This window comes from Terrapene carolina, unplaced genomic scaffold (assembly GCF_002925995.2).
Source record: "Terrapene carolina triunguis isolate 2854851 unplaced genomic scaffold, T_m_triunguis-2.0 Scaffold84, whole genome shotgun sequence".
NCBI lineage: Eukaryota > Metazoa > Chordata > Testudines > Emydidae > Terrapene > Terrapene triunguis.
In genome coordinates, this window is record NW_020664435.1 from 30,016,849 (window position 1) to 30,042,590 (window position 25,742).

The 25,742-nt window shown below is 41.8% G+C and overlaps 1 protein-coding gene across 2 annotated transcripts in view; it reads right to left on the reverse strand.

Moving 5' to 3' along the window:
* Window positions 1-25,742, reverse strand: part of LOC112115718 (probable acyl-CoA dehydrogenase 6) — a 148,976-nt gene that overhangs the window by 821 nt on the left and 122,413 nt on the right. For both annotated transcript variants that reach the window (XM_024212896.3, XM_024212898.1), the window contains 4 exons: window positions 22,517-22,684; window positions 18,632-18,805; window positions 4,247-4,408; window positions 3,957-4,107 (listed from right to left, as the gene is read on the reverse strand). In XM_024212896.3, coding sequence (XP_024068664.1) covers window positions 3,957-4,107; window positions 4,247-4,408; window positions 18,632-18,805; window positions 22,517-22,684 — 655 coding nt within the window. The remainder of the gene's footprint in view (window positions 1-3,956; window positions 4,108-4,246; window positions 4,409-18,631; window positions 18,806-22,516; window positions 22,685-25,742) is intronic.

Genomic DNA, 25,742 nt, shown 5'->3' on the forward strand with positions numbered 1-25,742 from the left:
TCTGGAAATGTGTCTGCAGGAGGTAAAAGGATTCTAGGGAGAAAAGGCATCTTGCATCCTTTAACTTTTCAGAAATTCAGTGTAGTCTGTAACATTGAACTTCAGTGATCTCTGTAGTGAAGGGGCGCAATCGAACAGCAGCGGGGGTTCTGCAGAACACTGGGGGCAGTCCATTTTTGCACAATGACTTGGGAGTAAATACTACTACTTAAAATACATCACGGTATCCAACATCCACCTGGATCTGATAAGACTATTTTTTAAGGCCTTACTTTTACTCAGTTTATCTTCCTGGAAGGGCCGCTCTAACCCTACTTACTTTTGAGTGAGAGGTTTCAGCAATATTAATTGAAAAGCTGGCTGTTACACCACTGAGCCATCCCCACCTGCGATGCCTAAATTCTCATAGCTACTCAGGCCATAAACCGCCATGCCCCCTCTCTTTCCTATTTTCTTTGTAAATTTGATTTTTCCTGGGGAAAAAAATTGTTCTGCTAAACTACCACTCCTCAATTCAATGGTGACAGTGTGGTAATCAAACACCTATCAAGAAAAGAAGAAATTACTTAGTCATTCTAGATCAGATGTATACGTTCATATGATTTATGGTCTGTTTGAACAACAGCATGAAAAGTTATTGACTTTTTTTAACATTTTCTAAAAAACCCAAAGATAATGTGACAGCAAATGCTTAGTTATTCAAAGTAACAACTTAAAAATCACACTTATAATTTTATCTTTTACTAATAAAACTTTGCCTAGCAATAACTAAAAGGTATTTGAGGAAAAAAAAAACTTTTGGTTTTACCCCACTTTGCACATTTGGCAGCACCATTTACAGTCGTTTTATCTGTTTCATATGCATAGCCAATAATCAATTTCCCCTGTTGCTTGCTTGGGTTTTACACACAGCAACTTGGGAAGAAAAACATTTAAAAAGCAGGAATGCAACACCGTAACAGTTGGCAGACGTTCGAGGTAGCTTGTAGTATTTGAAACTACTGTAAAAAAATTGTGATGACTAGATTTCAAGTTGATCATAACCCTTTACAAATATAAATAGTTTCTAATAAAGTAAATTACTTAGTCACTGACAAGCTAAAAAAGTCATGTTATATTAAAATGAAATCTAAGTTTGTTGAATATCCAAATATGTAATATATGGAAGATGTCTGCCTATATAAAATGGGGATGTTTCCATGAAACAATTATATATCTGGAATCAGTGAGAGAAACTGATTTTCTCCTCCTCCTCTCCCCCCAGAAAAGAAAAGAAAAATCCTTACTATATCTATTTTATTTAATAAATACTGAGATATAAGAAGTGAAATATCTGGGAAATGCTTTATATAAAACCAGCAGGATGTGTCTGGTGAGGGGGAGTGGTAACTAGCCTTCATTAATTCCTTCTTCTAACAACTCTGTACGTTGGAAATACTTTTGTAGAATAAATGATTTAAGAACTATTGAACTTAAAGTGATAGTTAATAAAACAACTTGGCAGACAGGTTTGTACAATGTCTGGTTAAAACTCCCTACCAACACTATTAAGCAATTTAAAAGCTGAATTTATTGAAGAGTTATCATAATGCATGATGCTTGCTGAAGTAATAGCAGACTGACCTGTGTGTCAGGCACTAACACTGCTTACTAAGGATTACTTTGCAAACTAATTCTCATGGTATGACTGAATGGAAATGCCGAGCACTTACGGTAACAGCTGCTTGCTGCTGTACAAATGTCACAGTGATGTGAACTGATTGCAGCAATGTCTGAGTAAAATGAAGAACTAGTATTAGGAGACTTGCTGCTTTGTTTATTAGTAGAGATTACAATGGATCACAGAGTAAACCTGTGTTTGTTCCTTCGGGTGATATTCTTACTTCACCTCTCTGGTGACTATGATTATCCAACCATGGAATTGTATTAGTTCATAACAAAATTCTGGAGTGTGACCATCATCATTTAGGTCTATTTATAATGCTTTTTCTTTTGAGGTGGCAAGGATTTCTTTCTTTAATATTAGATGGCAGCCACAGGATAGATCCCAATAGGAAATGTGCTGGATTTGCCAGCTGGGGAGCAAATACATAACTACACTAGTCTGCTTAGTAGCTATCCTGGAATGGGCCCAGAACAGCCATGTCTCAGAGTCAGACGGGTGCTCCCAGAAGTAGCAATAGTGCCAAAACCACAAGTTCAGAGGACAAATCAAACCCATACAAATGCATGAGATTTATTTCCATCCTCCACATAAATCCCACTCCTGTGGCATATGTAATACGAATGTATTACAGCACCACTGCCAATAGCAGCGTGTTCTGAAAGGGGCAGGAAGCTTGCAGAAAGATGCTCTGGGGAATGAAGCACTTACACTGCTCCCAGCTCGGGAAATTGCCACATCACTACCTTGTGGTCAACACATCCGAGCTCTCTTTTTCAGCCAGCCCACATCAGGCTTGCCTCTCTGAAGCTGTAGGTCTACAGCATTTCTAACAAAGGGACGGCAGTTTTATATAAGACGTTTTTAAACAACATTTTCCTTCTTCTGTTGCATTGGTTTAACAGAAGAGGTTGTTAGCAATGAGACTGTTGACAGTTTATATCCCGTGCTCTGATGTAATTTTTAGTAAAAGTACTTCAAGAGCTTTATTTCTAGAAACAAAGTAACACGTTAAAAAGAAGTAAACTTTTTATAACTTCTTTTTTCAATTTTCCTATTGCCACTTTCCACAGAAATGGTATATTTACTAATATCTTGACAGACCTAACCCTGATTCCACTAACACTTTGTTAGGCATCTTATTACGAGGACTTATATGCAAGCTGAAATCTACTATAGGCAGGAGAATTTAAGATCCATATTTTGTTTATGTAACAATGCATACAGCATTAACGTCATTTGGCATATAGGCTATAACCGTCCTCCAAAAGAATACAGGGTACTGGAGCCAGCATCCCACTTAAAGGAGTATTGGCACCTCATAGAAAATACTCTACTTACAATTTTGCTCATTTCTATAGTCAGTATTTCTCTTCTCTCTGTTTTTATCATCTTTGCATGAATCTCAGTGGGCTCAGGGTGTATAGTTTGGCATCTCCCTTTTAAAAGTCCATGGAGTCTCTACAGGTAAAATTTACTCATGGTATGTAGGGCCAGTGCAAGGCCTTTTCACCTCTTAATTCCCATCCAAGGGGCTGTATTGAGGGAGCAGGGGGCAGAACTTCATTCCTCCACATGTCTTGGAAAGGACCTCTGACCTAGCCCCACACAGGCTGCCAGAGAAGACTACTGGGAGGTCAACCAGGGGAAGAGTTGTTGGAGCTGTGTGGAGTGTTGAGTTTCAAAAACAGGAACCTAAAGGTAGACTCCTGAATCCATTTTTATGGGAGGTCAAGTTCTGTTGCTCTTTCATTTTTATTTTGGTTCTGTAATTTGTGTCAGGAGCACCTAGGATAGGCACCCCCTTGCTAATGGGGAAAGAACCTGTCATTAAGGTGTCTTTCTCTCTGGAGCTACTGCCTTAGAGACATATAGGGCTAATGGTGAACTATAGAAGGATATGGAGTCTCCACCACTCCCTTTATTTGAGCTTCAGACGAGCCTTGTGGGTAGACTGAACCACACAATTACTTTTAAAGCTGTGACCTACAAAAGGGATCTTCTTCCATGTTCCTTGACTGTTACACCTAGGCAAAGTCACATTGGAGCAAATGAAACTCTGTGCCTGTGGATCCCCACTGCAGGATCAAGCAGGAGGATCAGATCTGTGGCTTGTGTAACTCCAATGGAACTTCATTATTTACATCAACTGGGGGTCTGTTCCAGATTATTTACACTGCAGCAAAATTGTAAAGAGCAAACATCCCACATAGGGTTTTTAATACTGCATATATTTGATCAAAGTTATTTAAAGCAGAGTCAAAACCTTTCACATTCTCAAACAGTGACTCACCTGTAAAGTCTGCTCACTAGCACCTCATTGGTGAATCCCATTCCTCCCCAGAACTGGAGGCAATTATCACTCAGCTCACGGGCTAGACGACCTGCCTTTAGTTTAGCCATTGAAGCAAATTTGGTCACATCATTTCCTCTTATATAGAGCACTAAAATAAAAGCGCACATTCTACAGTAAGTCACTGACTGCAGTATAACCTCACTCCCAACACCCTTCCCATATTTTTCCAATCATGACAATTGTTTCATATTAAGAGTATATTCCTGAAGCCAAATGTGGAAGCTTACCAACAGCCTGGTACAGCAGAGAGCGAACAAGTTCCACCTCAGTTGCTAATTCTGCCAGGCGAAAGTGCACTGTTTGGTTATGCAGTACTGGCTGGTTGTATATTTTCCGTTGGCGAGTATAGTCAATAGTTTCTTGTATCACATTTTCCATTGGTGCCAGGACTAGAGGAATCAAAGCACAGAACAGCAGCTGTTTTTACTCAAGCGTTTCTCAGGTATGTGGTGTATGTGAGGTTTGTTAAAAAGGAAGACTTTTTTTCTCCTCCCAGGTTGTGTAAAATAGGTACAATGAATAAACCAGTTGTTTAAAAATAAAGTATTCTATGGGGCTAATTTACTATTTATAGTTTCAATTCCCTACAGATGTTGGTCATTCCCATATGTCCTGAAGAAAGACTTTAGAATATATGTATGTATAAGCTGGAATACTAACAACATCTTCTTTTCTATCCCTACTGCCAATATCCTTGTCCATGCTTCAATAACCTCCTACCTCAATTACTGTAACCTTCTTCTCTCCATCCACCTCATTCCTTCTAGGCCATCCACATGGCACAGCTGCCAAACTCATCTTCCCTGCCTCATCACCAGTCTTTATGAGTCCCTTCAGGGACTCCACATCCCCTTCTGCATCACTTTCAAGGCTACTCCTTGCTTCTGTCTCATCATTTGTCACTCATCACACCAATATAACCTTCTGTACATGATGGGACAACCTAAAGGAACCAAGAATTCTGAACTGTATATAGGAACATAAGAATTTACTATACTCAATAAGACCATTAGTCCATAGAGTCCAGTGGCCTCAAAGGATGGTGTAAGAATCCTAGAGTGTTACCCTGGATTTGAGGGGTAGGGGTGTACTCCAGAATGTGATCACGCTAATTGCAATCCTATTATGTGCATTCAGCCACCATGAATTAATAAAATAGAACACCACATAGTATAGGGTTAATTTGAAAGCAGGCTTTTAGAGGCAAGGTCAAAACTAGCTGGCAATTTCTGCTAATCAGAATGGGAGGAGGGGAGAGAAAAAGTCAACAACTGAGACTGAAAGAAAATAAGTGGACGGAAAACCTTGAATCTGGGCGCCTCTGATATAGAAGTTTATTATGATTAAGATTGTTAGGAATGTTTGTTGGTAAGTAGTTTATTGAAAGTTAGGAAAAGTTATTATTTAGTAGGGGTCACTATGACCTATGTGATTTGTAGAAGTTAGTTATAAAAGATTAGCTAATACAGTGTACGTGGAGCAATCCTCTGAAGCCATCTTGAGAGACATTTTTCCCGACACCTTTTCTCCTCAGTGGGTGAGCAACTGGCCATTGTGAATCTGCTGTTAATTATTCAATACTGTTCCAGTTTTTAGGTAAATATTTGGGATGTTCTAAACTTATTGCTTATGTCTGTGTGTGCTTAAATCTAATAAACTGCAGTTTTAGACAGAGCACCTTACTTGCATTAATCTTTTATCAGACGGAATTGCTGTGTTCCCATTGATTTATTCTTGACACTGCCTGGAATGAAATAGTTAAGTTACCACTGCTGTGGGTTCTGAAAACCCTGGGTAACAACAGAAGACATATGTGGAACAATCTGCTCCCTTGTACATAATTTCCCATGCCTAGTCTTTCTACAACTCCTTAAACTAGAAGAAATGAACTAAGCTCTCTTCATTCTACTGATAATCAATGTGAAAGGTCATTTCTCAGGGATACAAAGGGGACATCCCCATCTACTCGCAAGCTGAACAATCTGCCTCAACAGAATGCAGGGCACCACATGCCTAAAGATTTATCGTTGTTTTCTCACTTGGCCCTGGCTGCATGACTCACAGACCTGAGCCACCATGCCCAAATTAAGAATTTAGGAAGATACCATTCTATGTTCTTAGCACACATTAAACTTTCCCATCACCTCCAAGTTCAATATAGCAATTAATAAATAAAATAGATCTGCACTTTACTGTCCAGGTCCCCAATCTTACAGTGTGATCTGCTAGCATCTGTGGGACTCTGTAGGGGTCCATGTTGTCCTGAGGGCAACATGACAGATTTTTAAATTGAATGGGAGTGTTACATTATGAACAGAGAGGTGTGCTTCATTATTTTCTTCAAGAAAGCAAGAAACACAGCTACTTTTATTAATGTCTGTGATATATTTACTATACTATACACAAGTGATTCTCAACTTGCGGCCCAATCAGCACACAGCTGTGGCCCATGTGACATCCTCAGGGTCATGCAGGTAGTATTGCATGCGGTCCACAATGGTAAATAGGTTGAGAACCACTGCTATACACCAACTATAAAGAACTCAAAGAAGACCCCACACCACAATTTACCCAGGAATTTAAGGATATCATCAAATCCTTCCCCAAACAACTCAAAGAGAAACTCTACAACCTCATTCCCCCCAAATCCACCCCAGGGAACTTCTATATGCTTCCCAAAATACACAAACAAGGGAACCCAGGCAGACCCATCATATCTGGCCACAGCACTCTGACTGAAGGAATATCAGGACTCATAGAACCCATCCTCCAAATACTCACCACACAAAGGGCCAGCTTCCTCCACCACACAACTGACTTCCTCCAGAAACTCCACAATGTTAATAACCTCCTCAGAACACCATTCTTGCCATTATGGATATCACCACCCTATAACCAACATCCCTCACAATTATAGCATTGCTGCCTGCCTCAAATATTTACAAGATAATGGACAACCCTCAGATATCCACCCCAAACACACCATCAAACTCATCCATTTCATCCTCACCCATAACAATTTTACATTCAACAACAAACACTTTGTCCAAACCATGGGAACAGCGATGGGTAGTAGGATGGCTCCACAATATGCCAACATCTTAATGGGACACCTTGAGGAAGAATTTCTGGACAAATGCAACACAAAACCAATGATACACCTGAGATACGTTCATGATATTTTCATTTTCTGTACTGATGACATTTATTCCATCATAGATTTCCACAACTTCAATAACCACCACACATCCATCAAATTCTCTCTAGAACCCTCCCACACTAGCATCAACTTCCTGAACACCACAATCAGCTTCAACAATGGAACCCTACAAACAACTATATGCAAGAAATCCACACATAATCACACCTGCCCTCACAGGCCTAGTAACCACCCAAACACACCAAGAAATTTATCTACAGCCAGGCACTCAGATACCACAGAATAGACTCTGAGAAGAAAAACTGGGATATACACCTTAACACACTTAAAACTTCCTTCCCCAAACAAGGACACTCCACCAGAGAAGTAGATCACATCATGGAACAGGCCACCCAAGTACCCCGAGAAAGCTGCTTCAATACAGAAATAAAAACCCCTCCAACTGCACACACCTAGTTGTCACTTACCAGACCCCACACTGGAACCTATACAGGGTATCATCAAACAATTACAACATATACACAATGGGGACCACATTCTGAAAGAAACCTTTCCTGAACCCCCTCTTTTAGCCTTCAAACAACCCCCAACCTCTCCGAGCTCATCATCAGAAGCAAGCTCTCCACAGACTAGGATATACCAATTCAAAGTGGCAGCAGCCCCTGCCAGAACAATAGATGCAAAACCTGCAGACATATCTCCACTGCTACAATGATCAACACTCCCCACAACACACCTTTTAAGATCTATGGGTCCTACACTTGCCTATCACAACATGTGGTGTACCTCATCCAGTGCACTAAATGCCCCAATAGCAACTGTGTGGGTGAAACCAGACAATCACTATGCTCTCAAATGAACTCTCACTGAAAAATGATAAAAGACAAAAACACTCTATCACCTAGGGGTGAACACTTTTCACAATGCGATCACTCTGACCTCCCAGTCCTCATTCTCAAAGGAAATCTGCACAACACTTTCAAAAGACAAGCCTAGGAACTTCAATTCATAATGTTGCTAGACACTAAAAAATACCGGCTGAATAGAGACACTGGATGACTAATGGGGTGTTAACAGGCCACGTCACCTTGAATGATCCCTTGAAATGTGTGTTAACTACTTATGCTAAACAATCTGTTCCACCTTGTATTTAGCTGTGACACTCTGAGGCTATGGCTACACTGGCGCTTTACAGCACTGCAACTTTCTCGCTCAAGGGTGTGAAAAAACAGACTCCTGAGCGCAGCAAGTTACAGCGCTGTAAAGCGCCAGTGTAAACAGTGCCCCAGCCGTGCTCCCAGCGCAGTAAGCTAATCCCCTCATGGAGGTAGAGTACCAGCAGCGCTTTGAAGTTTCAAGTCTAGCCACGGCCTGAGTACATTTTCCAGACCTGAAGAAGAGCTCTGTGTGACTCAAAAGCTTGTCTCTCTCACCAACAGAAGTTAGTCCAATAAACAATATTACCTCACTCACCTTGTCTTTGTGACACACTTGGCAGAGAAAGAGAGAAAGGAATGTTTAATAATTTGGGACCAAATTTTGATTTGGTAAAATAAGATTTTTATAAAACATAAGGCCAATAAAAACATTTCCAGAAAATTATTCTTTTTGTTCTTATTTCTTGTTGGTTCTTTTTGTTCTATTTTTAATATAAATTCCAATGGAAACAGATTAAAACAAAATTCTTTTAAGATGTGCTACCTCCTCAGGCATACAAACTATGGATTAGGCTATCAGCTAGACTTTGACCTGGTCTATGCTTTATAGGAGCAATTTTGTGTCCAGAAATAATTGCATCTGCACTGAACTGCAAGGGGACACTTTACAAGACAGACTTCAAACTTCTCGTTTGTGGGTCCCAACAAGTGATTAGATTATCTAGAAATGTTTACTCCTGTAAAGATGGAGGCTGGTCCTGAAAATCTGCCCCTATTTAGAAAATAAAATATTTTTAAAATATAATTTTACATGTAACTTAGGCCCAGTCCTGTATTTGGTTTCCCATGGTTGGATCCCCACTCCCATGTAGATCCAGTGGCAGGATTGGAGCCAGAGGTATGAATATATTTTTAATATAGTTTTTAACCTGGGTGTCCTTTTAAAAAATGAAAAGGAGATACACACTACTCTGTCAACTAATGTTTCTCTAAGTACCACAAAAAGTCTTTATCAGCACATTACAGGCATCACATTACTTTTTTAGGCTGAGCTACAGGATCACGTACTTAAAAAATATCCCCAAAATGAAAAATTGTTTCCAAGGCTGTGCTAATTTGGTTGACTTTGTTTTCAGAGAAATTCTGTCACAGATGTTTTTCAACAACATTAATCCCTTTATAAAAAGCTGCCTGGCTTCATCATGCCTACCAGGAAATTTCTGTGAACATCTGTCACCTTTCTCATAGCAGGTCTCTTTTCCCTATTTCCACAGAAAAAGTGTAATTTAAACCTCCCTCCTTCTTATTTTGATTTCTCAGCCACTTTCTTTTGTTTGTCTTTTATTTCAACGTCCATATTACATTCTAAACTTGGAGGAACTTTCTATTAAGTTTTATAGAGAAAATTTGCACACCATACCTACAGAATGGGAGACTATATCCTGAAAAGCGGTAACTCTGAAAAGTATTTAGGGGTCATAGTGGACAAGAAACTCAACATGAGCTCCCCATGCAATGCTGTGGCAAAAGGGGCTAATGCAATACATGGATGTATAAGCGGGAGAAAACAAGTAGTAGGGAAGTGATTTTACCTCTGTATATGGCATTGGTGAGACTGATACTGGAATAGTGCATACATTCCTTGGGTCAACATTTTAAAAAGGATGTTGACAAATTGGAGAGGGGGCAGAAAAGAGCCACAAAAATAACTTTAGGGTTGCAGAACAGCTTTACAGTGAGAAACTTAAGGAGGTCTATGGTAACTCCTCACTTAAAGTCATCCTGGTTAACGTTGTTTCGTTGTTATGTTGCTGATCAATTCGAGAACATGCTCGTTTAAAGTTGCGCAATGCTCCCTTCTAACGTCGTTTGGCAGCCGCCTGCTTTGTCCACTGCTTGCAGGAAGAGCAGCCCATTGGAGCCAGCTGGTGGGGGCTTGGAACCAGGGGGACCGGCAGCCCCCCATCAGCTCCCCGTTCCCCTAAGTTCCCTGTGCGGCAGCTGCCCAGCAAGCCTGCTGGCAGTTCAGCTGTCCCTCCCCCCACTGCCATGTGCTGCTCCTGCCCTCTGCCTTGGAGCTGCTCCCCGGAGCCTCCTGCTTGCTGTGTGTGTGTGTGGGGGGGGGGGATATGAGAGGGGCTAATGTCAGGGTGTCCCCCTCCCCCCTGCTCCTGCACCCCGCTTACCCCATCCATAGAGCGGGGCGGGGGGAACACGACAGGGCTCAGGACGGAGGGAGCTTGGGCAGCATCTCCTGTCTCAACTTGCTGATCTACTTAAAAAGGCAATGTACTTAGAGTGGGGTCAGTGTACTTAAAGGGGCAATGCGCATCTCTCTCTCTCTCACTCACACACACGGTGTGTGTCTGTCTGCCATGCTGTCTCCCCTCCCTCCATTCGTGCTGCCTTGTAGAGTGTGAGGCTATGTTAACAACAATGGGTTAACCCTTGAGGGCTCAGCCGATTTCTAGTTCATCATTTAGCAGTAAAGCATTCCCTGGGAAATATCCCACCCTCTGACTTCACCACCTCAACCAAGCTTCACAATCATCATCGCTGTGTACCAGTATTAAATTGTTTGTTTAAAACTTATACTGTGTGTGTATATATATATAATATAGTCTTTTGTCTGGTGAAAATTTCCCCCCCCACTATTTACATTAATTCTTATGGGGAAATTGGATTCGCTTAACATCGTTTTGCTTAAAGTTGCATTTTTCAGGAACGTAACTACAACGTTAAGCGAGGAGTTACTGTATCTGTTCAGTTTATCAAAGACCAAACTGAGAAATGATTTGACCACAGTGTGTAAGTACCTTCATAAGGAGAAAATACCTGGTACCAAAGGGCTTTTCAGTATAGTGAAGTAAGGCATAACAAGAACCAATGCCAATGCCCGGAACCTGAAGCCAGACAATCTAATCAGAAATAAGGCACACATTTTTAACAATGAGGGTGATTAACCTCTGGAACAAATTACCAAGGGAAGTGGTGGATTTCCCATGTCTTCAAATAAGATGGGCTGCCTTTCAGGAAGTTATGCTTCAGCCAAAACCACAACTTATTGTGCTCATTACTGGAATAACGGGATGAAATGCAAAGGCGTGTGATACACAGGAGGTCAGACTGGACAATCTTGTGGTCCCTTCTGACCTTAAACGCTATGGCTCTGCAATGTAATTCAAAGTTTCCCTTCCCTTCTGCTTTGATGTGGCAGGAAAGTGGTTAAAATTTGAGTGGCATTTCCAGTGGGACAGCTGTTGGAATGTTCACTCATCCCTGTGGAGAGAGGGGAAAGCCAGCTCTTCAGTTACTGTGGTAATTATGAGAACAAGTCATAAGAGAGAGAGATCTGCAAATTACAATTTAAAAATTAATTGACAAGATTTTGATGGGGACAAAGCTGTCTTTTCCTTGCATACAATCCCCAAGGGATAGATGGTAACTGCTGTGTAATGACATACTAATTAATTAAGAAAAAAAGCTTCTGTATGCCTTTGATGGGACTGGTAGAAGAGCAGGATGATACAAATATCTGCAGGAAGACTCTTGGCACAGCCAGACTCTTTTGCCTTTTGGGGGGCGGTGTCAGGGGTGGTGGTGGTGGATACTTTGTCTTTTAAGCTTCAGCAGCAAGCCGTTATCTGAGTTATGGACAGAATTCTGCAGTTGAGGGACAGCTTGTGACTGACTTTGTGGCTATGCAAAACTGAGAAGATGGAGAAAGGAGTTACTCCCAGCCCATGGTATAGACACAGTCAAGTTTCTTGCACTCTTTGGGTGAAATTCACCTCTGTGCAGAAGGCCAGCAGAAGGCTGAACAGGAAAAATCCAGCTTTTTCCCTCTAGCCCTGGGCTGGAGGAGGCATATTCAGTCGCTCTGATAGGATGGTGCATGCGCAGTCTGGTCAGCACTAAGAACTAGGAGAGGCTGGGGCATGCTCAGAGAGGGTGGAATCTTTAGAGATACACCTCTACCCCGATATAACGCTGTCCTCGGGAGCCAAAAAATCTTACCGCGTTATAGGTGAAACCGCGTTATATCGAACTTGCTTTGATCCGCCGGAGCGCGCAGTCCCCCTTTCCCCCCCCGGAGTGCTGCTTTACTGCGTTATATCCGAATTCATATTATATCGGGTTGTGTTATATCGGGGTAGGTGTTAAGCTCTAGCAAATCACTACTGAGCACATGCAAACTGTGATTTCTCAGAGACTTATTACTTGGCCAAATTTAGGCAGATTTCCATGGGGCTGGCAAAAAGGCATATCCTTCACCCACTACCAAATTTCAAGTCCCTGCTCCAAAGCCTGAGGATGCTAGAGCTGTTCAAAGAAAAGGTCACTAGATTTTTTTTTAAGATGAGCCAAGCAGCCTATTTTTTCCTAACATGCTCAGAAATGGCAGAACCATTTTGGACAACATTTTCCAGAAGAATTGAGTCTGAATACAGATGCCCAGCATGTAAAATTTCAGCCTGAACAGTTAAAGTTGGACAAAGTTATAAGCAACTGAAAACAGTGTCATATAATGGGACACATTGGGCAATCTTAATAATAGACAGAGCTACCAGTCCTGTCTAAAATACCTTTACATAACTTTGAAATTTTAGTAAATTTCATTTATGCACTAATAAATGCAGGCTATCACAATCAGTTCTCAGTCAATAAGTGTCTGCATCACAAGACCACCTCCACAAAACTTAAAGGAGGCACCATAAAAACAACAGTCAGACAAACAAAAAAAACCCTCCATTTGCTTCTGCTTAAGTTCTGCAAAATTCCCATGGACTCCAATGGGAGCAGGAGCAAGCTCTAAAAGGGTCTAGAGACCAGGGCCACCCAGAGGATTCAGGGGGCCTGGGGCAAAGCGGGGGAGCGGACATACTCACCGGGCGGCGCTCCGAGTCTGCAGCGGTGGCGGGTCCTTCAGTCGCTCCGCGTCTTCGGCAGCACTGAAGGACCCACCGATGAAATGCCGCCAAAGACTTGGAGCAACTGAAGGGCCCCCCGCCGCCGAAATGCCGCCGAAGACCCGGACTGCTGCCGGGTAAATAAAAAGGCGCCTCTAGCCAGGAAAGGAATTGCCCCACTTGCCCCCACTCTGGGCGGCCCTGCTAGAGACAGAGGGTATGTCTACACTACGGGATTAATCCGAATTTATATCATTCGAATTTGTAAAACAGATTGTATAAATTCGATTGTATGCGGCCACACTAAGCACATTAATTCGGCGGTGTGCGTCCATGTACCGGGGCTAGCGTCGATTTCTGGAGCGTTGCACTGTGGGTAGCTATCCCATAGCTATCCCATAGTTCCCGCAGTCTCCCCTGCCCATTGGAATTCTGGGTTGAGATCCCAGTGCCTGATGGGACCAAAACATTGTCGCAGGTGGTTCTGGGTACAGCCTCACCCCCCCTCCCTCCCTCCCTCCCTGCATGAAAGCAACGGACGGCAGACAACCATTTCGCGCCTTTTTTCCTGGGTGAACACTGCAGACTCCATACCACGGCAAGCATGGAGCCCGCTCAGCTCAAGACAGCAGTCATGAACATTGTAAATACCTCGCGCCTTATCGTGCAGTTTATGCTGAACAAGAACCTGGAAAACCAGGCGGAGAGGAGCAGGCAACAGCAGAGCGGTGAATACAGTGATGAGGATATAGACATGGAATTCTATCGAACCGCGGGACCCGGTGCTTTGGAGATCATGCTGTTAATGGGGCAGGTTATAGGCATGGAACGCCGATTCTGGGCCCGTGAAACAAGCACAGACTGGTGGGACCGCATAGTGTTGCAGGTGTGGGACGATTCCCAGTGGCTGCGAAACTTTCGCATGCGTAAGGGCACTTTCATGGAACTTTGTGACTTGCTTTCCCCTGCCCTGAAGCGCCAGAATACCAGGATGAGAGCAGCCCTCACAGTTGAGAAGCGAGTGGCAATAGCCCTGTGGAAGCTTGCAACGCCAGACAGCTACCGGTCAGTCGGGAATCAATTTGGAGTGGGCAAATCTACTGTGGGGGCTGCTGTGATGCAAGTAGCCAAAGCAATCACTGAGGTGCTGCTACACAAGCTAGTGACTCTGGGGGATGTGCAGGTCATAGTGGATGGCTTTGCTGCAATGGGATTCCCTAACTGTGGTGGGGCGATAGATGGAACCCACATCCCTATCTTGGCACCGGAGCACCAGGGTACCCAGTACGTAAACCGCAAGGGGTACTTTTCAATGGTGCTGCAAGCACTGGTGGATCACAAGGGACGTTTCACCAACATCAACGTGGGGTGGCCGGGAAGGGTTCATGATGCACGCGTCTTCAGGAACACTAATCTGTTTAAACGGCTGCAGCAAGGGACTTACTTCCCGGACCAGAAAATAACCGTTGGGGATGTTGAAATGCCTATAGTTATCCTTGGGGACCCAGCCTACCCCTTAATGCCATGGCTCATGAAGCCATACACAGGCAGCCTGGTCAGGAGTCAGGAGCTGTTTAACTACAGGCTGAGCAAGTGCAGAATGGTGGTAGAATGTGCATTTGGCCGTTTAAAAGCGCGCTGGAGATCGCAGCCAAAGAAATCTCCCCATTGTTATTTCTGCTTGCTGTGTGCTCCACAATCTCTGTGAAAGTAAGGGGGAGACCTTTATGGCAGGGTGGGAGGCTGAGGCAAATCGCCTGGCTGCTGATTACGCGCAGCCAGACACCAGGGCGATTAGAAGAACACACCAGGAAGCGCTGTGCATCAGAGAAGCTTTGAAAACCAGTTTCATGACTGGCCAGGCTACAGTGTGAAATTTCTGTTTGTTTCTCCCTTCATGAAAACCAGCCCCCTTTATTGACTCATTCATTCTCTGTAAGCAACCCACCCTCCCCCCAGCTTTCTTTCAAAGGTAATAAAGTCACTATCGTTTAAAAATCATGTATTCTTTATTAAGTGATTATAAACATAGGGAGAGAACCAAGAAGGTAATCTGGGTGAGGTTTGGGAGGAGGATAGGAGGGAAGTCTAAGGCCACTGATCAAATTCAATATAATGACAGCCTTTTGGTTGGGCTGTCCCCTGGGGTGGAGTGAGAGGGTGCACGGAGCCTCCCCCCCCCGCGTTCTTACACGTTTGGGTGACGAGGATATGGAACATGGTGAGGGGGGAGGTAGGTTATACAGCGGCTGCAGCGGCAGTCTGTCATCCTGCTGCCGTTCCTGAAGCTCCACCAGACGCCGGAGCATGTCCGTTTGCTCACGCAGCAGCCCCAGCGTTGCAGCCTGCCACCTCTCATCTCGAGCATCCCTCAAGACCTCACGTTCACTGGCATCTTTCCTAAATTTAGATACAGTGTCCTTCCACTCATTCAAATGAGCTCTTTCATTGCGGGTGGATTTCATTATTTCTGTGAACATGTCGTCTCGCGTCATCTTTCTACGACGCCTTATCTGAGATAGCCTTCTGGACGCAGAAGGGAGGCTTGAAACATTTGCAGCTGCTGGAGGGAGGGTTGAAAAAAAGTAGACAAGTTTTTAAAATGATACATTTTACAGAACAATGCTTATACTCTTTCATGGTGAACACTATTCACATTACATAGCACATGTGATTTCAGTACAAGGTCGCATTTTCCATCTTATTGAGTGCCTGTGGCTTTGGTGTTAGAGATCACAGACGCAGGTCCGGGCAACAGAATTCAGCTTGCAGGCAGCCATGGTAAGCCATTGTCTTTCGGCTTCTGCGCCCTCCTTTCCAACATACCAATCAAAGCCTGTTGACTTCTGAGGTTTTCCTGTTAACCTTCAGCAGCAGAAAACAAACTAACCCCCCCAACATCCAATTCTCTGGGATGATCGCTGTATCCCTCTCCCCACCGCGTGGCAGGTATCAGGGAAGATCCCTGCAGAAACCAAACTAACCCCCCCGCCCCCCCCCCCCGCCATGAATTCCCTGGGATGATCAATGTACCCCTCCCCCAACCGCGTGGCTGGTAACAGGGAAGATCCCTGCAGAAACCAAACTAACCCTCCCGCCATGAATTCCCTGGGATGATTAATGTACCCCTCCCTCGACCGCGTGGCTGGTAACAGGGAAGATCCCTGCAGAAACCAAACTAAACTCCCCCCCCCGCCATGAATTCCCTGGGATGATCGCTTTACCCTTCCCCCCACAGCGTGGCTGGTATCAGGGAAGATCCCTGCTAGCCAAACGCGAAAAGCTCTGGGCCAATCCCCCCTCCCCCCCGCGCTTGGCTAACTGCAGGGAAGGATTTCTTATCAGCCACAGGCAAACAGCCCAGTAGGAACGGCCACCTCTGTCCCCTTAATTAAGTTCCCGTATTTCAAGCAGGTTACCATGAGCGATATCACTCTCCTGAGGATTACACAGCAAGATAAAGAACGGATGTTGCTTGAATGCCAGCAAACACCGGGACCATACGCTGCCAGGCTTTGTCAGGCAATGATACCAGATTACTTGCTGCAAGCTTGGCGTGGTCAAGTGTCCTACCATGGAGGACGGAATAAAGCGGCACTGCCCAGAAACCTTGTGGCAAGGCTTTTGGAGTACCTACAGGAGAGCTTCATGGAGATGTCCCTGGAGGATTTCCGCTCCATCCCCAGACACATTAACAGACTTTTCCAGTAGCTGTACTGGCTGCGAATGCATCCCAAGTCCTCAGGGCAAAATAATCATTAAAAAACCTTGCTTTTAAACCATGTTTTATATTTTAAAAGGTAAACTCACCTGAGGTTCCTTCCATGGGGTCATGGTCTTGGCTACTGGCTTGGGAGGCTTGGGAGGGTACTTCAGTCAGGCTGAGAAAAAGCTCCTGGCTGTTGGGGAGAACGGAGTGCTGGGTGCTCTCTGCAAGATCCTCCTCCTCCTCCTCCTCTTCCCCATCCTCAGAATCCTCAGGTGTAGAGACTATCCCAGACCCGGTTTGCACGATCACAGGTGGGGCAGTGGTGGCGGCCCCCCCTAGAATTGCATTCAGCTCTGCGTAGAAGCGGCATGTCCGCGGCTTTGACCCGGAGCGACCGTTTGCCTCCTTTGTTTTTTGATAGGCTTGTCTGAGCTCCTTCACTTTCACGCGGCACTGATCTGAGTCCCTATTGTGGCCTCTCTCCATCATGCCTTTGGAGATTTTTTCAAAAGTTTTGGCATTTCGTCTTTTGGAACGAAGTTCTGCTAGCACTGAATCCTCTCCCCATACAGCGATCAGATCCAGTACCTCCCGTGCGGTCCATGCTGGTGCTCTTTTTCGATTATCAGCCTGCATGGTTACCTGTGCTGATGAGCTGAGGTATCTGTGGTATGTGTGGTCACCTGTGCTCTCCACGCTGGGCAAACAGGAAATGAAATTCAAATTTTCCTGGGTCTTTTCCTGTCTACCTGGGCAGTGCATCCGAGGTCAGATTGCTGTCCAGAGCGGTCAGTGGTGCACTGTGGGATAGCTCCCGGAGGCCAATACCATCGATTTGTGGCCACACTAACCCTAATTCGAATTAACAAAATCGATTTTGGCGCTACTCCGCTCGTCGAGGTGGAGTACAGAAATCGATTTAAAGCGCCCTTTAATTCGAACTAAATGGCTCCGTTGTGTGGACGGGTGAAGGGTTAATTCGAATTAACGCTGCTAAATCCGAATTAATCCCGTAGTGTAGACCAGGCCTAAGCCACACTCTCACTCCCACAGAAGAGGCCTGCCAGTTCAGGGTTGAGACACAGAGGCAGAGCAGCATGGGGAAATTTGTCCTGCCACTGCTTATGCTGTACTTGTATCAAGGTGAAATAGAGGATTTGAGATGGAGAGCTATTAAAGAAGAGCACCTTTACACTAAATTTTCTGAAGAAAAAACAGAAAATTATAACTTCTCCATTACAGGCAGTTTCAGAAGGCAGCCTTCTGGTAAATCCATGTTTGCTATTTTCCATGTGTATTATGATAATCTTTGTATTCCATTGGCAGTCCACACACAATGCTGCTGCATTTTCATTTTTCCTCATGCTGTCGTCAGAAGGCTCCAAGAAAAACAAACAAACAAAAATAACTCCAAACCAAACCCTAACCAAATAACCAAAAAACAAACAACAAAAACCCTGCAGTGCCTCACTAGTAGTATCCAAAGGTTACGTTCTTTCCATTTCATTTTTATTCCAGCTATACAAAGAAAAAGTTCTCTATGTCTAGACTATGACCAATTTTGCAAAAATAAATTACAAGAGTTAGCTGTAATCCACCACCAGGAAAGTAAATTTTGTTAGTAATTTTGTAAGAGTGAGTCCTATCTCTTGCTAGGAGTACCGCTGGTGACTTACTGTTGGCTACTGCCCATAAACGCTCTTCTTGGAATTGCAACATCTGGTATGTAAAGCCCATTCCTTCTTCCCCAATGAGGTATTTGCTGGGAACTCTGACATCTTCAAAAAAGATCTGTGCTGTGTCTGATGACCTCATACCCATCTTGTCTATCTTTTTAGCAATGTGAACACCTAAAAATAAAGATGGATTAGGAAGGATACTGGGAATAAGAGTCTAGGGTATATAATTATACATATTAATTTAACAAAAAAAAGAGTTCTGTACTAATGTTTGCAAATTTGAAAATTTCTATGCTTAGGCTACAATAAAATCCTAAATTTAGGAAAACATGAAAGTGTCTTAAACTTAACCACAGCATTTCTACCCTGTAAGAACACCACTATTTTAAAATGGGAAATCAGAATTCTCATAATCCTAAAGACCTTACTTCTCATAATCCTAAAAAATTAATGATTTGCTAGTAGAAATGGCCTTTATTTTAATGGACTTCTAGAAATCTAGCAGTATCAGGTTAGCTTTTATGTTATTTTATACTGTACACAATGCAGAAATTAGTGTAACTTTTTGAATGACAGCACTGTAGTAAAGGCAGTAATAGATATTTAAGAATATAAACATTTTATCTGTGTATTTTGTAACCTATGAGTTATCTTTCAATTATATGAGCAGTTCCCAATTCATAAGTATCTGCAAATTAGTCTCACATTAACTCATTTTCAGTATTAGTGAAATTAGGTCCAAGACTTTCCTTTCCCTCTCTCAGTATACTATGTTGCAATGATAGCATTTTTCTGGAAAGAGGGTACTTGTCTAGTCAAAACTGTCTCTCTCCAGTGACATTAAAAAGTCACATTACATACATATGGAACACAATGGAGGCTTTCAGCAACTAACACCAGCTATTCTCTCATTTTCTTCTGCCAGCTAGCAGTGACTATTTTGCAGCTGGCCAGTTAGATTTAAATCACTTGAAATTAATCCCCAAACAGTGTCAAAGGCATAGAGGAATTTTTTTTCTTTTCACATGAGAAAAAAGAACATTTTTGCCTCTGGTAGTCTTGAGTGGCATGTAAATGTATATGGCTCATTACTTAACCCTCCTGAGAGCATCGCTCTTGACTCTTTATTAATTGCTCTTTTATGAAAAGAGTTTAAGCATCAGATGTCAGGGAAAATGCGGTTTGGTCCACATTAAAACCCTTATTCTCGCTGTTGAGCTGCCATAAAAGCAATCTCACTGAAGTCCCACACCTCATCAAGGTGGGAAATTTATTCTTGCACAGATGGACCAATGCACCACTTCAGAGGCGCATATGCGTTAGGTGGTGAATTTCACCTAACATATATAAGATTTGCACAATCTAATTTCAAATAGCATCTTCTCTACAGCTATGGTATCTTGCCAGGCTGTATCATTCACTCACTCCAACAAGGAGATCCAAAACTAAACAATATGAAAACTCCTCCTTTTTTTGGCATATAGAGAGTGGATGAGCTTTACTCCAGGAAGTGGGCCCAAATCCATAATTTTATTTAGCATTGCCTAGTAATCCATCTCCATAGCAGACGTGATGTCAGATTAGGTTGAAATAAATGTTCTGCTCTTCCAACCACAGAGTTAGCAGTGGCTTGTGTAACATTAAATGACAAACACTATGTTAATGCAATAGTAAAATTGCATTGTTAAGCAACCAAAGCTTTAGAAATGATAAAATTAAAATTGAAAGCATTACCTTAATGTTCCCACCTTATGTATTAATGCACAATCTTTATTTACACACTATGATTACACACTATGATTCAAATAATAGCATTTCTCATATGTATTCTTTATATAACAAACACATATATTACCATCTTGTATTTTGTTATTGTATTATTATATATGTAATATCTTGTATTATGTATTACTGTGTGTATAGCTAACAAGGCCACAAAAGTATTTTTTATTAAAATTGCACAATATAATATTTGAACATATCACAGATAAAATATTATATACTGTTATATAGTAATAGTGAAAATGTGCTCACATATAGGGGCGTATATTTAAAATTACAACATAAACACTTTCAGTCACTATGTTTCTTCAGTTATGATTCAAAAATACTTCTTACTTTAAATAATTTACTTAGTAAAACTAAATACTTAGCCCCAAGAAATATACATATGTTTTAAATGTTCTTATGGAGAAAAAGCATTTGTAACTTGTGCATCTATTAATATACTGATAGCTTTCTAATTAGTAGTATATAAGTATAAATTCTGTGCTGTAATTCTCTCACTAAAGAGTTTAACAGTGTTTTTGAAAGATGAAAGGCGAACATAGAAGTTTACAGTTTCTATGCCCCAAAGCTCCATGTATTCTATAAATATAAAATAATAAACACTATATTGTGGGGAGTGGATGTAGCTGAACACCACTTTGGGGGGATGGGGTGGGGTGGGGTGGGAGTGGGGGAGGACCAGAATCCAGGACAGCATTTGTGAACCCTCTCCAAGATTAAAACACTGGATATTATGATATTATTGTTCAGAGTTTTGCTTCAATCTGTTTTTAATGATGTTTTGCAAGGTATTAATTTTGTCCTTGGCAATTACTTAACTTATCTGTTTCCGCAGTAGCTTATAAACTACTCTAACAGAAGCTTATTGATAGACTTTTTAAAACAATATTTCTGGCCAGAAGAACCCTTTATGTTACAGTAGCTTTGGCATCAGAGGCTGAAGTCTGCAAAATATTTAATTTCCTCCCTTTGTCCCTTTCTGTTCATTCATTCATTCTGTACCTATCATTTAATATTTCAGAGTGACATAGAATCATAGGACTGGACGGGACCTCGAGAGGTCATCTATTCCAGTCCCCTGCACTCATGGCAGGACTAAGTATTATCTAGACCATCCTTGACAGGTGTTTGTCTAACCTGCTCTTAAAAATCTCCAGTGATGGAGATTCCACAACCTTCCTAGGCAATTTATTCCAGTGTTTAACCACTCTGACAGAAGTTTTTTCTAATGTCCAACCTAAACCTCCTTTGCTGCAATTTTAGCCTATTGCTTCTTGTCCTAGTCTCAGAGGCTAAGGAGAACAATTTTTCTCCCTCCTCCTTGTAACAACCTTTTATGTACTTGAAAACTGTTATCATATTCCCCCTACGTCAGTGGTGGGCAACTTGCAGCCCATCAGGGTAATCCACTGGCGGGCGTCAGACTGTTTGTTTACATTTGTACGGCCATCCGCAGCTCCCATTAGCCAGGAACGGCGAACTGTGGCCACTGGGAGCTGTGAATGTAAACAAATGTAAACAAATGGTCTGGCAGCCCGCAGCAGATTACTCTGACAGGCCACATTCAGCCCACAGGCCGCAGGTTGCCCACAACAGCTCTAAGTCTTCTCTTCTCCAGACTAAACAAACCCAATTTTTCAATCTTCCCTCATAGGTCACGTTTTCTAGACCTTTAAACATTTTTGTTGCTCTTCACTGGACTTTCTCCAATTGGTCCAGATCTTTCCTGAAATATGGTGCCCAGAACTGGACACAATACTCCAGCTGAGACCTAATCAGCGCAGAGTAGAGCGGAAGAATTACTTCTCATGTCTTGCTCACAATACTCCTGTTAATACATCCCAGAATGATGTTTGCTTTTTTTTTTTTTTGCAATAGTGTTACACTGTTCACTCATATTTAGCTTGTGATCCATTATGGCCCCCAGAACCCTTTTTGCAGTACTCCATCCTAGGGAATATTTGCTTGGTTACTTTATTTGACAAAGAAACACTGATTTGAGGACAGGTTACGTTCTCTCCATAAGATTTTATATCATATGCTGTAAAACACAATAAAAAGAAAACTGTAAGAAAAACAAATCAGTGCTTTTACCAGGTAGGTTCATTGGTAGACATATAAGAGATTTATTTTGGTGGGGGGGTCCTTCACTGGAATTTGCCAGCAGGCACATCCAGTCAGCTTGACATCCTGAAGTAATCCACATTTTGCCACCATTTATGACATAGTCATCGCCTTTTCTTACTGCTGTTGTTTTGATACCTATTTAAAAACAAATGTGAAATCAGAGATTCTTTTCACATGGGAGGGATCAGGTGATTGAAGTGTGATTGGTAGCGTTAGTCCCTCAGTCACATCAGCAGTCAGACAGCTAGCATTCACTCATTGCTCAACAACTGTTGAGAGTCATGGAAGCAAATGCTAAAGATACCATAATTGTTCATGTGCCTTCATTTAAGTTATATTTCAGATTAAAAAATACCAAGTACCACAATAGGATTGTGCACACAACCTTTACGTTTGAATGACCACTCTGCTCTACTGCATTTTAGGTAATCTAAAGGAAAAAGATGAATGAAATGAAACCAATGAGAAATGTGGGGAACCAGATCATCTAGGCCAGTGGTTCTCAACCAGGGGTGCATGTGCCCCGGGGGTACACAGAAATCTTCCAGGGGGTACATCAACCCATCTAGATATTTGCCTAGTTTTACAACAGGCTACAGAAAAAGCACTAGTGAAGTCAGTACAAACTAAAATTTCATACAATGACTTGTTTATACTGCTCTCTATATATACACTAAAATGTAAGTACAATATTTATATTCCAATTGATTTCTAATTATTAGAGCTGTCAAGCAATTAAAAAAGTAATCATGATGAATCGTGCTATTAGAAAAATTAATCGTGAGTAATCGCACAATTAACTGCGCTGTTAAACAATAATAGAATACCATTTATTTAAATATTTTTGGATGTTTTCTACATTTTCAAATATATTGATTTCAATTACAACACCGAATACAAAGTATACAGTGCTCACTTTATATTTATTTTTTATTACAAATATTTGCACTGTAAAAACCAAAAGAAATAGTATTTTTTAATTCACCTAATACAAGTACTGTAGTGCAATTTCTTTACAATGAAAGTTGAACTTACAAATGTAGAATTATGTACAAAAAAATAATTGCATTCAAAAATAAAACAATGTAAAACTTTAGAGCCTACAAATCCACTCAGTCCTATTTCTTGTTCAGCCAGTCGCTCAGACAAACAAGTTTGTTTACATATGCAGGAGATAATGCTGCCCACTTCTTGTTTACAACGTTACCTGAAAGTGAGAACAGGTGTTTGCATGGCATTGTTGTAGCTGGCATCACAAGATATTTATGTGCCAGATGTTCTAAACATTCATATGTCCCTTCATGCTTCAACCACCATTCCAGAGGACATGAGTCCATGCTGATGACGGATTCTGCTCAATAACGATCCAAAGCAGTGCAGACCAATGCATGTTCATTTTCATCATCTGAGTCAGATGCCACCAGCAGAAGGTTGATTTTCTGTTTTTGGTGGTTCAGGTTCTGTAGTTTCTGCATTAGAGTGTTGCTCTTTTAAGACTTCTGAAAGTATGCTCCACACCTTGTCTCTCTCAGATTTTGGAAGGCACTTCAGATTCTTAAACATTGGGTTGAGTACTGTAGCTATCTTTAGAAATCTGATATTGGAACCTTCTTTGTGTTTTGTCAAATCTGCAGTGAAAGTGTTCTTGAATCAAACAACATATGCTGGGACATCATCCTACACTACCATAACACAAAATATATGGCAGAATGCAGATAAAACCATGGAGCAGGAAACATACAATTCTCCTCCAAGGAGTTCAGTCAGAAATTTAATTAACACATTTTTTTAAACAAGCATCATCAGCATGGAAGCATGTCTTCTGGAATAGTGGTCGAAGTATGAAGGGGCATATGAATGTGTAGCATATCTGGCACGTAAATACCTTGCAATGCCGGCTCCAAAACTGCCATGCAAAGGCCTTTTTTCACTTTCAGGTGACACTGTAAATAATAAGTCGGGCAGCATTATCTCCTGTAAATGTAACCAAACTTCTTTGTCTTAGCGATTGGCTGAAAAAGAAGTAGGACTGAGTGGACTTGTTGGCTCTAAAGTTTTATACTGTTTTGTTATTGAGTGAAGTTATGTAACAAAAAAAAATTCTACATTTGTATGTTGCACTTTCACAATAAAGCGATTGCATTACAGTACTTGTATGAGGTGAATTGAAAAATACTATTATTATGTTTGTCATTTTTACAGTGGAAATATTTGTAATCAAAAGTAATATAAAGTGAGCACTGTACACTTTGTATTCTGTGTTGTAATTGAAATAAAAAAAATGAAAATGGAGAAAAACATCCAAAATATTTAATAAATTTCAATTGGTATTCTATTGTTTAACAGTGCGATTAAAACTGTGATTAATCGTGATTAATTTTTTTAATCACAATTAATTTTTTTGAGTTAATCGCCTGAGTTAACTGATTAAATTGACAGCCCTAATAATTATATGGTAAAAATGAGAAAGTAAGCAATTTTTCAGTAATAGTGTGCTGTGATACTTTTATGTTTGATTTTGTAAGCAAGGAGTTTTTAAGTGAGGTGATACTTGGGGGTACGCAAGACAAATCAGACTACAGAAAGGGGTACAGTAGTCCGGAAAGGTTGAGAGACACTGATCTAGGCTGCCCTAAAGTCAGTCCCACTGGTCACTGGAGTATTTCCCCTGCCTAAAAGGAACTTTGTGTGAAACAGAGCCACCGTAGTAACGTGGCCAAGGCTCCCTTATGCCTGATTGATCCTTGCTTGCCATTTGGAACCATTGGCAGCTGGTAAGTACAAGAGTAGCCTTATACCAGGGACCAGACACCCCGCCCCTAGGACTGGGTGAGCACAGAGGTGTCTGAAGGCCTCCTTTGCACCCCACATTCCTTTCCTCAGCTGCACTGAGTGTTCCTCCTCCTCTTCAGTTAAACAGAGAGACCTCTTAAGAATAAAAACAGATTACCTTTGATTTTCCAAAGTGTTATTCCAAGTGTATTATGCCAATCAAGTTAGATGATAAATAACATGTACCTAAGCAGAGAATTTAAGTCACCAGCTATCTGCACCACTCCATCTCGAAATCAAAACCGTATTTAGAAAGTTCTGATATTGATTTAATTTAACCAGAAAGGCATTTGTTAAAATAATTAGTCAATGCTGTGTTTCCCCTGCTAGTTACTTCAAGTTAATTTACTTCCTATTACTG